Here is a 12798-nt window from a genome sequence, read left to right as displayed (position 1 = left end):
CTGCACATAATCTTTGACAACTCATATACTGTGGTGGTGATGTTACACTGCCTCCTAACCTCTGGTAGTGGAAATAAGAACCCAGTAGATCAACTTATATACTATCATATGTCAACTCAGTCAGGCACACCCTTGACAGTGTCATCTTGGTTTACCTATCCTAGCTTAACAGCACATACTACTGTACTTATGTACATAACTATTCCTTACCCTTATACTCACATTCTGAAATAAGTTCATCTTCTTCCTTGATGGTTAGTCTTACTAGCTTTTGTGGAGAAAATAAAGCAGCTGGTTTGGTAAAAGTACTCTTGCTAGTCACATTGCACTTGAAAGATTGAAAAAAGAAAGTTATAGTCACATAAAGGCAAGGGAAGCATCACAGGGAAAGATTAAAATAAGTAACTACAGTACTGTACTTTTCTTTACAGCCTGTGGCATTCAGTATCATATGCTGGAGGACCATTATCAGACTATAAGACACTACAGTATTCTCATTAATATTTTAAACCTATCCAGTGCAGCAGATGGTCATATTACACATAACTGGTTTTTGTTCTATTATGGAACATCTGCAGCCAACTGCAAGAGGTGAATCAGTCCATATATACTGTAACATGTCCACAATGAATGGGTTAATTCCTGGTACAGTACTTAAAGATTTTAAATAACACATCAGAGATAAATTTACATATCAAAGAAAACTACTATTCACATTCCAGGAATCAGTCAGCTTCCACTATCCATTCTGCAATTTCTTTATGTTCATCTACAGAAATATACAACTTATTTACTATGCATGAATAAATGCACACCACACACATTATACAGGTTAATGATATGGCAAGCATTCAATAATATCTTCTTTATTCAGATGCCTTCAGCAGACCTGGTGGATACACACAATCAGTACATCAGTACTTGTCTTATTTACTAATGCATTATCTTTGAAACAACTGCATACAAAATTTTTAAATTCATACTAAAACTAATTACCTGTATTACTCAAATACTGACACACTATCTCCAAGTTCCAGTGCAAATAATTCTACATAGGTGAAAGTGGGTCCCATTGGCCTGATGGCAGTGTTTATGACACTGTACTCGGCAGCCTTCACTTCCTCAATGGTGAACTTAGGTACCTATTCATGGTTGGGTGAACTGAGGATGTCCTGGGTGCAAACCAGTATGGTGTGCAGTAAATTTTCTTGCTGTCCACCTCTCTCTTTCTTTATGCATCCAAAGGGTTTTAGTTACCTAAGACCCAAGTTCATCATCTTGTTAGTAAAAAGTTTTGTTTATATTACTTAAAAGAATTTCTGCCTCACTGTTGGCTAATAACCATACAATCTCCATGGTAAGTGAGTGAGCACATGTAAGTGAGTGGGCACATCATATAACCTTGAACCCAAGTAAAGTAAGCAGTTGTGAGCTGTGGATGGCAGGAGAATTTTTGCCAAAGGACAATTACGTCACTGGAGCCCTGTGGCATTTATACCACATGTAGCATCAAGATGTATTTGTGAAAGCATTAAATTCAAGGTTTTATACATACAGGTATTTTTAAGGATGCTGAGGCAATTAACTTGGTGTGAATATAAATAGAGTACGTATTTTATCTATAGAATGGCCACAGTTTAGCTAATCAAGACGTAGAGACTCACGCTCCAGGCAGTTCCTATTCTATTATCTTCAGGACAGCATATAAAGATCTTGCATTATATGTTTACACAATGAATTAATATATTTGATGGCTGCTTATCACAGTTAAAATTATTTCATATATCCTTTCATGGCAGAGTGAAAAGTTATTAAACAGCAAATTACAGTACAGTATATACTTAAAAGGCCAATTGAGAAGAGACTTTCTGCCTGAATGGCTAATAAGCTGACAGTTGGTGACAGTGATAAGTTTAAAAAAAATAGAGATTACGTTTTCTTCCAAAGTGATCTATACACTACAGTAATATACCCGTTAGCCAGAATCTTCGAGCCATGGAACTTTCCATTACGTTGGGGGGGGGATTCTCTGTTACTAGCCTTCGAACGAATTTCCGAGATAATGCATCATGCGCCGATGTGTGGGTGGACTAGCTGTATGGGGAACTTAGGCTGTTGGCTCGTGCCCTGCGATTTGCCACTATTGTCATGTGATTACATGGGAAGCTTGTGATTGGCTGAGGCATCATGATGCACTAGGTTCATAGTCTGCTGCCACTGTACAAGTTTGTTTGCTCATTCTCTGCTTTTTTCACTTACGATCTGTGTTGTGCAGTACTGTACATTACAACACCAGGATACATCAGCCAAGAATACTGTTAAAGCAGTGTTAAGACATAAGTGATTACAGTTATGTAGACTGTACTGTACATTCAGTAAGTGTGAAAGTACCATATGTACAATACTGTGCATAGCAGAGTGGACAGTGTATGCCTACTGTAACCTAGTGTGTAGGGCATGTACAGTATATGCATTATACAAAATGTGAACAATTCTGAAAGCTACAGAAAAAACCCATGACATCAAGCTGTCACAGTAGATGGCACAGGACAAAGCAGGTCATCTTGTATCATATGGCCTACCTGCGTCACAAGCTCAAGATAAGAGCAATGATTTCATGAAATCCCTGAAAATTTTAGTAAGTTCATGTAATTGGGGTACTGTTTCACTCGGGGGTTTCATTTAATCCCTAAAATTCCTGGGGATTTCACGCATTTACTAACATATTTTTCTCAAGAAAAATATTAAACTGCAACACATTCTATTCATTTATTAAAGACAGGTACATTATAATGTCATGAATCGCACATGTGCATTACATCATTCATTCTGGACAGTGAAAAAGAACACAGAACTGCATCTCATTCTAATCATTTATTAAAAATGACATTGAAATGCCATAAAATATACATGTATATTACATCTCATCATACATACAGCAAATTCAAACTTCACCTGTTGGCACAAGTATAACTTCTGTGGTAACGTGAGCTACATTTAAGTTTGGCTTTAAAACAGTTTGTCCGACGCTTTTTTGGACCACTACAGTTGTATTTTGTGAACGCTTGTCCACTCGAAGCTGACTGAGCAATAACAGCAGAGCGTAATAACAGTCTTTTCTTGGTTTACATCTTGCTCTGTCAGTAGACGCTGGGGACGTAAGTCAAATTGGTTTCTGGAGTACTGTCCACTCAAAACTCTGGCCTTCACAGTAATCCTCTATAAGTCAGTGTCCAGATCTCTGCCTATGATAACACCAAACATATTACGTGGATCTCTCCTTCCACAATCTACAACAGGAATGGGGATGGCAATATAGCAGAGTATGAGGTGCCCTTTATTTCTGAATGGTGAGCCGAGTTCTTCTGAAACTGCACAAACTTGATACCCACAGTCCATTCTTGAGTACTGTTGTCTGCCAGCCGTGCTACTAGTATGTCCTTTAGGTCACCATTGGCACGTTCTACAGAACCTTGACTCTGAGGATGGCGTGGCTTACTGTGAACAATAGTGAGATCAGGCCAGACATCCTTCAGTTCTGTCATCACATGTGGCGTGAACCCCGAGCCATTGTCGCTTTGAAGTGTGGCTGGGACATCAAAAAGGAGAAAATGCCCATCAGGTATACAGCAACTTTTGCCGCTCGTTTTACTTGGCAGAGGCCGGAGTACGCAGAATTTGGTAAAATGGTCCTGATATACCATGATCCATTTAAAGGAGTGCTGCGCCATCGCCTACATATCAATTAAGTCGACTTGACCTCTTGAAGTTAAGTCTTTGCTGAGAATGGGCCGAACAACCACGCCTTTTGTCATGGGCCGCTTTCTCTTTTCCTGGCATTCTTCACACAGGGATTTGAAAAGCTCGAGGGTAGGTGTAGTAACATTTGCATAGTCTTTCTGGATCTCTTTCAACATGCGGTCTCTTCCGCCATGGCCGGTTGAAACATGTGCCCATTTGATCACATCGAACGTCTCTTCAATCATTGCGAAGTAAAGTGGGGGTTCGTTGGGGTCGCTGCGTTTCTTGATCAGTTTTTCAACATTGCCACACTGTAGGACCTCATACATACCTACAAAAAAATGGCAGGCAGACAAATGAATGTATTAGCCTTTACCTATCCCCTGCCTGCACACCTCCCCTCTTCAAAAGTAAGTGGGAATAAACGTACCTGGACAGGAGGTAATAGTCATTCCTGCTCTTTTTGTGAACACCAGCAGCAGCAGATTTCACACTGTGTATGATGTGGTAGTACTGTGTCAGAGGAATAAGATATTTCTGATTGTCTCTGTATCGTTTGAACAGCTGCTGATTGAATTCTTCTTCTACACTGGTTGAAGACATGTTGCTAGAAGGCAGGCTAACAGTGGACTGACTGCTGAAAGTAACATTCCACAAATTTACTGGCATCAACCAGTAAGATAGTGTAAAACCAATAACGAAATTTTAGGGATTACTATATGAAACCCCCGAGTGAAACAGTAATTACAAGAACTTACGAAAAGTTTTAGGGATTCCATGAAATTACTGGTTACACAAATTTATATTTTAATATACCGTATTGCACGTGTAAATTAGTGTTTGCATATATAAATACAGCTTCGTGTCTGTCCAACTGCAGTTAAGCCTCTGTAGCAACGGTGCTCTGTGCCAGATGCATAATTTATACATGGAAATGTTCATCAGTGCCCAGAAAAACTCTGTAGATGTGCGATTTTTCTGGGGATAAGACAATTTGTCTCAATACCGGGAAATCTCTTAAACCCAAGATCTTTCTGCACCAAATGTACTGGCCAATGGGGCTAATACTGTACTGTACTTGGTTACCTTGTTCCAGTCCTTTAGGTCTATTGATTTATTTTACTTAAGACATTGCACGAATTAATGAAAAATAATCTTTACAAGAAAACTTTAGGATTTTAAAAATTTAGTTCACCTTTGTATTGTACTTTTCAAATTTACAAACCCAAATGGACTTATGGATGTAAAGGTTAATGTAAAGACCTGAAAAGATGGAGAAATGAATCCAAAACATTTCAATCCTTATTATTGATTTTGATTTCATTCTTTAAAAAACAAATATTACTTACCCTGAAGCTTGACTACAGCTGTGGCCGGGAGGTTTGTTCTGGCTGGAGTTACAAGAAGATGAAAGTTTCTGGAGGATGTCAGGATCTAACCGTTGTCTCTTGACGTAGTGTTCCACTCGGGTCTCTAGGCTCTCTGTGGGTGGGAAAAATTATGTAATAAAAGCATATTTAAATAATCCCTGACACCTTGGAGTTTAAATTATCTAATCTGCAGAATAATCAATTACTGGTACACATATTTAAGGATGTAAGTTCTTAAATATACAGCAATCTTTCTGTTAGCCGGAAACTTTGATCCCAAACTCTTCAATAGCAGGGCATGGGAACAAGTTTCCAGGGATGGAATCATGTGTATTTCTGATGTAGGGACCTGTGCTGGGCACATAGGCTCAAGAGTGCTTGTGAGTTATGATTGGTCACTACTGTCACGTAACTGCATGGAATGCCTACATTAGCTGGTGTATGTCACAGCCATCTCCTCAATGCTGTTTTTGCATTTGAGCTGTGTTTGTGCAGTACTGTACTATACATAGCAGAGTGGACAGTGTATGCTAGTGTGTAGAGAGTGTATGTAGAATCCATCCTTCATGGAGGGAGAGGAGAGTGACAGTTAACAACACCTGCTACAGAAGATGGTACCTATAGTATACAATATACCATGTAGTCAAAATATATACTGTATTGCAGTACCCATTTTCTGTGATTAAGAAAGTTTCACATTTGGTGCTCATACATTCATTACTGATGTATCTCTCTGTCAGAGCACTCTTGAGGAATTTGGCACAGAGATGCAAAAACAACTCAGAAGTGCGATGAAGGTGGAATTTTGGGGGGTTGGCCCCCATAAAAACACACACACACACACACACACACACCAATTAATTTTTAAGCCCCAACTCTAAACCAAAAATCTAAATTTCTCAAAGTATTAATTCTAACAGATGTTAATATTCTACACCCACCAATATAATATCCTGTTATCACTTACCACATGTTGGTCTGGACAGTAGAGGCCTGTATACTTTAGTTCTTGCACCTGGAGTCAAACCAGCATTTTGTTCCTGTGGATACGTTGCCACCACAGTGTCCTCCTCTACTGATAAAACTTCCCCTTCTGGTGCAACTTCTGTTCTTATTTTATTTGTCTTTGCATACTGACTCTCTAAATCCCAGAGCATTCTTCTGATCATTGTGCTCCTGGAGAAAATCAAGCCATCTTCTCATCAACACTGTTCAACTAAATTACTCATAAAAACAAAACGGTAATTTGCTTAAAAGAAATTACCGATGTCTACCATAGAAATAGTATCCATATGGTCATATAAACATTACACGCTCAGATATATCTTTATATACTACAATATATATATTTGTAAAGTAAATACTGTACTGCACCTCGAAGCACTTGACGTCACTTTACCTTACAGTGTTTTGCATCCATAGCGCCTGCAACTGAATAATCACGCACTGCAAATTTTCATTATCCCACTGCCAGTCCACTCCCTCGAAAGTTGTTTCATAAAGGTTCAAAGCCACATCACTAGCCAAGCAGTACTGGGGTTTTCTGAAAGTAAAATTTATATTTAATGATTACAACAGTTCTCTCATAAGGATACACACAGTCAGTACACACACAATCATAGTTCAAAATACAATCTAATCAAGAACAAAATTGTATACAGAATTTCCAATCTTTTTAAAATTGTTGGCATTAAAAAAGAATTACCAATATCTGTCAGTTAAACATAAAAGTGGATAATTACTGTACTAATTGATTATAAAACAAATACTGTACTGCTATAGGTGAATTGTCTTTTTTAATCAAGCAATATGGTCATTATCCACTTTTTTATAAAATGAGATACCCTGTATTAACAATTATCTTCCATAAGTCAGTGCTAAAGAGATGGGAACTTTAGGATACATTATTTTAGCTTTATATAGATTTTGTATTTAAGATGAAAATTATTACCTGGGATGTTTCTCCACATCTAACAGTTGAGGCACAATCTGCATCTCCTCCTTGCCTTCCCCAACAAGCAACAAGACAGCCATGATTGCTCGCACCTGATGCCAGAGGAAAGCTTGTCCCTCGATGGTAGCCACACACATGTCATAACCATCCTTCCCGTGTTTCCTCCCACATGTTGTATCTGTTCTAACATTATGTTCAGGAAAAGTGTTGCTTGGCATCTGTCTCATATTTCTGGACTCACACACTGTTAAATCTGAACATTCACCACCGAGTTCCATATTTTTGTTCATATCTTTCTCTTCATTTTGTGCTTTACACTGGCTCTCAGTTTCAGTACCCAAAGAATGATTCTCCTTTCTTTGAACATCACAACACACCGGAGAAATGTTTACTGATAGAATACGACGACAAAAATTGACAACTCCATTTCCAATATCCATCTTACAGAAGTTTCTATAGTCATGATAACCCACTAAGTACTGGGCAGCCTCATTCATTGCCTGTTATAAAGATAGGAAGACAGGTGTTACTGGACTTGTTTCAAGGAGGTGTACATGTCAAATATAATTATGACTACAGGTCCTACAGTTTTCATTCACAAGGTAAAGCTATAAATACTAAATACATTAGTTAATAAGCTGAAACTTCAATGGAATTATTGTCAAGAAATGAACTTCAGAAACATATCATACATCCCATCAAAAAATCAATTAACAAAACTTAAGGTAGTGTAGTGTGTACTATAGTCCTAGTTGCAAATGTTGCGATATAATTAACATGAAGTTATGCACACACTCTCTATTTTTGCATGACATTACAGAAGGTTGACAGACTCGGTGCTCTCTCATCTGTGACAAGTGACAAGCATTTTCTTTGCAATACAAGGTCAGACTGCTGTACCTGTATATAAAATGGGAAGAATGAACCTACTCCTATTGGGGATATTTTAATGATTTATTGTACTGTATGTGAGGGGTGTGAGATGCAAGATGTTCATTTTGTGTCTTACCTCAATGTTCAAGTTTCCTCTTGGAAAAAAATATTTATAAGTTCGATGGGAACAGTCAAACCTTGCAGAATACCCAAGTGATGCTGGGCTCCAGGCAAGCATTCTTATTTCATGAGGAAGAACTGCAACAGAACCTTATATTTAATACTGTATTTTTCATTGTTGAAGAACACTACAATAATAAGAGTTAATCATCCATATCTTCCATATACTGTACAGCCAACATCAACACAGTATACTCTAATGTGGCCTGAAATATGGACATTGAATTCATTTTAGATAAATAGGTAAGGGGAGCACATTAATTACCGGTATTTTAATGTCCTGCCTGTTAACAGAAAAATTTAATAAAATAACACTCAACAGATTCTAGTCCACTCCTGGAGAGAAGCTCCCTTCCCAGCACCCTCAAGCTAGTATCCCAACACAAATAAAATTTATGGTTAAGACTAATTTGGGGCTCCCAGATCGCCAGTATAAATGTGTAAAATTTAAAAGATAAAAAATCTAGTTTCTTAATACAAACCTTTGTTAAGAAGTTGTACATAGTTAATCTCAGATCCATCACCTTCTGTAGGTGCCATTTTGGTGTTTTCTGGGGCAACGACTCCCAGCCCAGACCTCAACTTACTTCGAAGGGTGATGGAAATGACCTGGTCAAATGCACTAACTCCTTTGTCAGTTCTGCCACACCTGAAACCCCAACATAATCTGAATACAACTGTTTTTCTGACACTTAACAACATAACAATACACTCTAACCTCCAGCAAGATCTTTGAATTGGCAGCTCATTATGATGACTCACAACCCACAGGTCCATCATCTGCTGTAAGTGTACATAAGTTGATCAGTATGACAAATGTAATCTTGTACAATAATAATATACATTTTATAGTATTCATATAATAGATGAAGTGCAAACTTAAAAAAATAAAAAAAATAAAAAAAAGATGGTTTTTACCATATGCTGCTACAGAATTATCAAATGTTTTACAAAATGGAGCTTTTCATTTAACTTAAATTGACACCTTGAACCAGAGTTTGTAAAAAAACAATCGTTTATAAACACAGCTTAAAGAAAACCCCAAAACCATGTTTTTGTTTAGTTTTAATGCTATCATGTTGGTTTTAATAAGTTTTAAGTGTTTGCAGCCCGGCTGTTTTCATAGAATACTTTTACTGCATCTAATAGCCTTCCTCCTACCCCATACACTTGTAATGCCTCCCACAATGCTTTACTGTTTACCCTATCATATGCATTTTCCAAATCCACTATAAATCATTAAAACCATCTGTAAGTAATAAAACCCCAGAAAAAAAGGCATAAATAAAAAGAATGGTGTTTTGTTTGGTTTAAATCTGCCAACCCTGCCTTGAGCAGTTTCACTTGGTTTTATGTCACCTGTGGTAATTTGAAGTTTCTCTGGATTCAATGAGACGTGTCTTGAGAAGTGCTGAGAACAACTGGGCCTCTATGGTGTGTTGGGTGTCCTCCTGCACAGCAAAACCCTGATAGTCCCAGCCGAGGTATGCCAACTTTAACAGTACATGTCGCTTAGAGTGTCTGAAAATAAAATGACATTAAACACCCATTTAACCTTCAGTTGTACAATGTTATTATCTATACATGTAAACATTTTACCTCTACTACATGCATCTAGTGCATGTAACTTCTACCTCAAAAATATATAACCTAGATAAACCTAGCATGAATTTCTCATATACCATACACTGTCCCCTCGTTTAATGCGAGTTTATTCATCGCGGATTTCCTTGAATATGTGGCTAAGATTAGCTCGAACGTAGTTTGAGCTGGGCTAACATAGGAAAATTCAGCAAACACGTTCAAAGGAGAAAATGTTTCGCGCAGGCCAGCAGTCAACCCCATTACAGTCCCCAGGTAGCAACACCAAAGGGCCAGCGGTCGACTCCATTACAGTCCACGAATAGCATCCCCAAAGGGCCAGTGGTTGAGTCTATTACCGTCCATGAGTAGTGTCCCCAGCGGGCCATCTATCTGCTGCTTTGCCGAACACTAACCAAGTAAGTTAAATATCTGAGAATCTTACTCTTGTTAAAGCCACATTTTTTTTTTAGTTCTTTCATTTCCTTTATTTAAAAAAGGGTAAAATGTTAAAATCTAAGGTTTATCTCAACCATTCATACTGATCACAAAATGCTTACCTGGTAAAATCAAAGGGTCTTACTTTCTTGGCCTTTTTATTTGAGCCTTCCTTGTTTCTTACATCTGTAGCACCTTGACTCTTGGCCAGTAAGTTTTGAAGTTGTTTATTATGTGCCTCTAGTTGTTTAACTTTTGTCTCTAGTTCCTGAAAATAAGAATTTTCTTATTTCTGGTTTGCATTACAGCAGAATTTCCATCAATGTTCAGAAAACATACATGCAATAATACTATAACGTACAGTCCCCTTCACTAGTACTGTGCAAGCAGCTTGTGCAGTACACGTATTAAAATCAAGACAATCTGCAATAGTGAACAAGTGAACTTTATTTCAGCACAAAGAATTATAAGAACGAGATCAGGTACTGGTATTACAGGAACAGTATTTCAGTTACTATTATGCAGTAGTATACACTTACTGTACACTACAACACAACTTACTTAATTTATCAATGCAATCATTCTTATTCATACTTTAAATAAAAATTCAAATAAAATTCTGTACATACAGGTAATTAAAATTCATGACGGGGCGCTGAGCTGTGATCAGAACACATGATCAGCCTTACTGGTCCACCACAACCAAAATTAAACAATAATTAAGTCGGCAGCTACTTAAAGATTACCTCATTATAAGATGCAAACAAGACTAACTCTGACACACCTGACGTGTTAAGTTCTCAACAGGTGTGTGCTTGTGTCGCGTGTGAGGAGGAGTACTGACGTCCTTCATGTCAGCCTCTGTCTCTGTGACTTTATCTGGCACCTCCATGTTCTGGCTAAAATAGAAGGTCAAGAGAAGTTAGTTCAGGCTTATGTATAACCTTAAAAATTAGGCAGTGGATATTTTGCCAGGACCGGCGAACAATGAGAGAACTATATGTAAATGTGACTGGCGGCATTTGGTATTTCTTCTGCCGTGAGTCGATCGGTGTGTAGCTATAAAACTACTTTACCAGGAGTTGTTCTTTTTTCCACAGATGTTCTTATCATTATAAAAGAGGTGACATTTACTAGAACCTGACCTAACTAACCAACAAAACCTACCTAAACTTAGCTAATTTCCTAGCCGGGGTGCAGACCCTCCCCCCCATCACCCCATCATATTAAACAGACAGTAGGTAGTAGGCAGCTACCAAACAGGGAGGTACTACCGCCTGGGAAGATATTGGAAGCATAATGTGTTGTATAATGGTAGACCCTGCTGCTATATGGCATCACAAAAATTGTGACCAAGTCCCAAGTTGCTTATCCGTCTTTCTGCCTCATTTACACATCATTGCAGGGTTTAATTGTTTTTCTTACTTTGACAACACAACATACATATATCGTTTCTCACTATTGATTTTTTTTTCAGTTTTGTATTTCTTTATTAGTTCTTTATTATTATTATTATTATTATTATTATTATTTTATTTTTATTATCAATTTTATTTACTATGAATTACTATTATTTATTTTTTATTCTAAATTTTATTTACTATGAACTATTATTATTATTATTACATTTTCGTCCCCCAGGCCCCGATGTGGGTCAGTGACCCGTGCCCGGGTGGGCTAATCCCAGTAAAAAAAAAAAAGCGTTAGTAGGAACTTAGCCAGTCATGGCAAAATATCCATTATGTATTTTTAAATAAAAAATTTGGCTACCCTATTAATGGATAACTTAACAAAAACAGAACATAAAATTAGTTATAGCAACAGTATTGAGCACTTATTGTTAAATGTGGCTATAGGACGGCTCACTGTGGCACCATCACGTGGCTGTTTAGTAAAAACAATAGTTGGCAGACAAAGGTTTGACGGAGAGAGATGCACATATTGGTGAAAGCATTGTTCGTTATTGTCTTGTCAAGGGCTGTTGACCTTAACCATTAATGACATCAACTGACATAATAACTGGTAACTACCAGCTACGGTAAAGTAAACCACCTGTAACGAGGTAACGATCTTCCTGCAGTGATGTGTTCATTACATCCACACGGTGGAATGAATCAGTCTGTGTTAATCAAGATACTTACCTTAACAATATCAATAATGACCTCTTTCACATGTAGGTTTGCTTGTTAGCCAGCCAAGCGAACAACACTCGCCAACGCCAGGCGAAGCTGCAACACTACAAGACACGCTGTCGCTGTCTATAAACAACTCCTCCGAATCCCACATACCTGTCCTATTCCGTTATCTTATTGTTTATCTTTCAAATAAGAATATTCTTGTTTAATAACTAATAAATATTAAAAATCAAGATTTACTTAAAAACAATAGAGTCTTTAAGTATTTTTTTTATAATATATATATATATCTCCCAGTTTCAGTTACAGGTTAGTTTGAAATTTGACGCACACGTTCGAACACTCTACGTCTCCTCCATTGACTCTGGTACCATGTTGTCTGGGCGATGGCAACAGGTTACTGGTGGTAAAGTAATAAATGATTCCCTGTATAGATAGAGTGGCAATTGGAAAGATACACAGTACAGGTTGTCTCATGGCAGGGCAATTAACACTATAGGAAAAAATCAGTTCATTAATGTATAGA

General features: G+C 37.6%; 1 protein-coding gene across 5 annotated transcripts; it reads right to left on the bottom strand.

Moving 5' to 3' along the window:
• Nucleotides 1-850: 850 nt before the first annotated feature.
• LOC121875327 (tRNA pseudouridine(38/39) synthase-like) lies at nucleotides 851-12407 on the bottom strand. Of its 5 annotated transcripts, none has more exons than XM_042379828.1 (11): nucleotides 12279-12407; nucleotides 10922-11036; nucleotides 10260-10405; nucleotides 9478-9639; nucleotides 8601-8767; nucleotides 8075-8196; nucleotides 7063-7565; nucleotides 6511-6654; nucleotides 6079-6287; nucleotides 5091-5223; nucleotides 851-4378 (listed from the first exon to the last, which is right to left on the bottom strand). In XM_042379828.1, the coding sequence occupies exons 2-11, from the start codon at nucleotides 11027-11029 to the stop codon at nucleotides 4114-4116; spliced, it is 1959 nt and encodes a 652-aa protein (XP_042235762.1). In that variant the 5' UTR covers nucleotides 11030-11036; nucleotides 12279-12407; the 3' UTR covers nucleotides 851-4113. The 5 variants fall into 5 exon arrangements, with proteins under 5 accessions (XP_042235762.1, XP_042235764.1, XP_042235766.1 ...); XM_042379830.1 differs by having other exon boundaries at nucleotides 851-4375; nucleotides 12279-12405; XM_042379832.1 differs by having other exon boundaries at nucleotides 851-889; nucleotides 12279-12405.
• Nucleotides 12408-12798: the final 391 nt, after the last annotated feature.

Source organism: Homarus americanus, unplaced genomic scaffold (assembly GCF_018991925.1).
Source record: "Homarus americanus isolate GMGI-L3 unplaced genomic scaffold, GMGI_Hamer_2.0 scaffold56241, whole genome shotgun sequence".
NCBI classification, from domain to species: domain Eukaryota; kingdom Metazoa; phylum Arthropoda; class Malacostraca; order Decapoda; family Nephropidae; genus Homarus; species Homarus americanus.
Note: the sequence above shows the minus strand (reverse complement) of the source record. Positions and strands in the feature narration are given on the sequence as shown.

Bases quoted from the DNA above. Each gene is read 5' to 3' on its own strand.
- LOC121875327 (XM_042379828.1), bottom strand. From the start codon at position 11,029: ATGGAGGTGCCAGATAAAGTCACAGAGACAGAGGCTGACATGAAGGAC. The intron at 10,406-10,921 runs GTGTGTCAGAGT...TCTTATTTTCAG, and splicing joins TTGAGAACTTAACACGTCAG to GAACTAGAGACAAAAGTTAA. The intron at 8,197-8,600 runs GTTTGTATTAAG...GTTCTGTTGCAG, and splicing joins TGTACAACTTCTTAACAAAG to TTCTTCCTCATGAAATAAGA.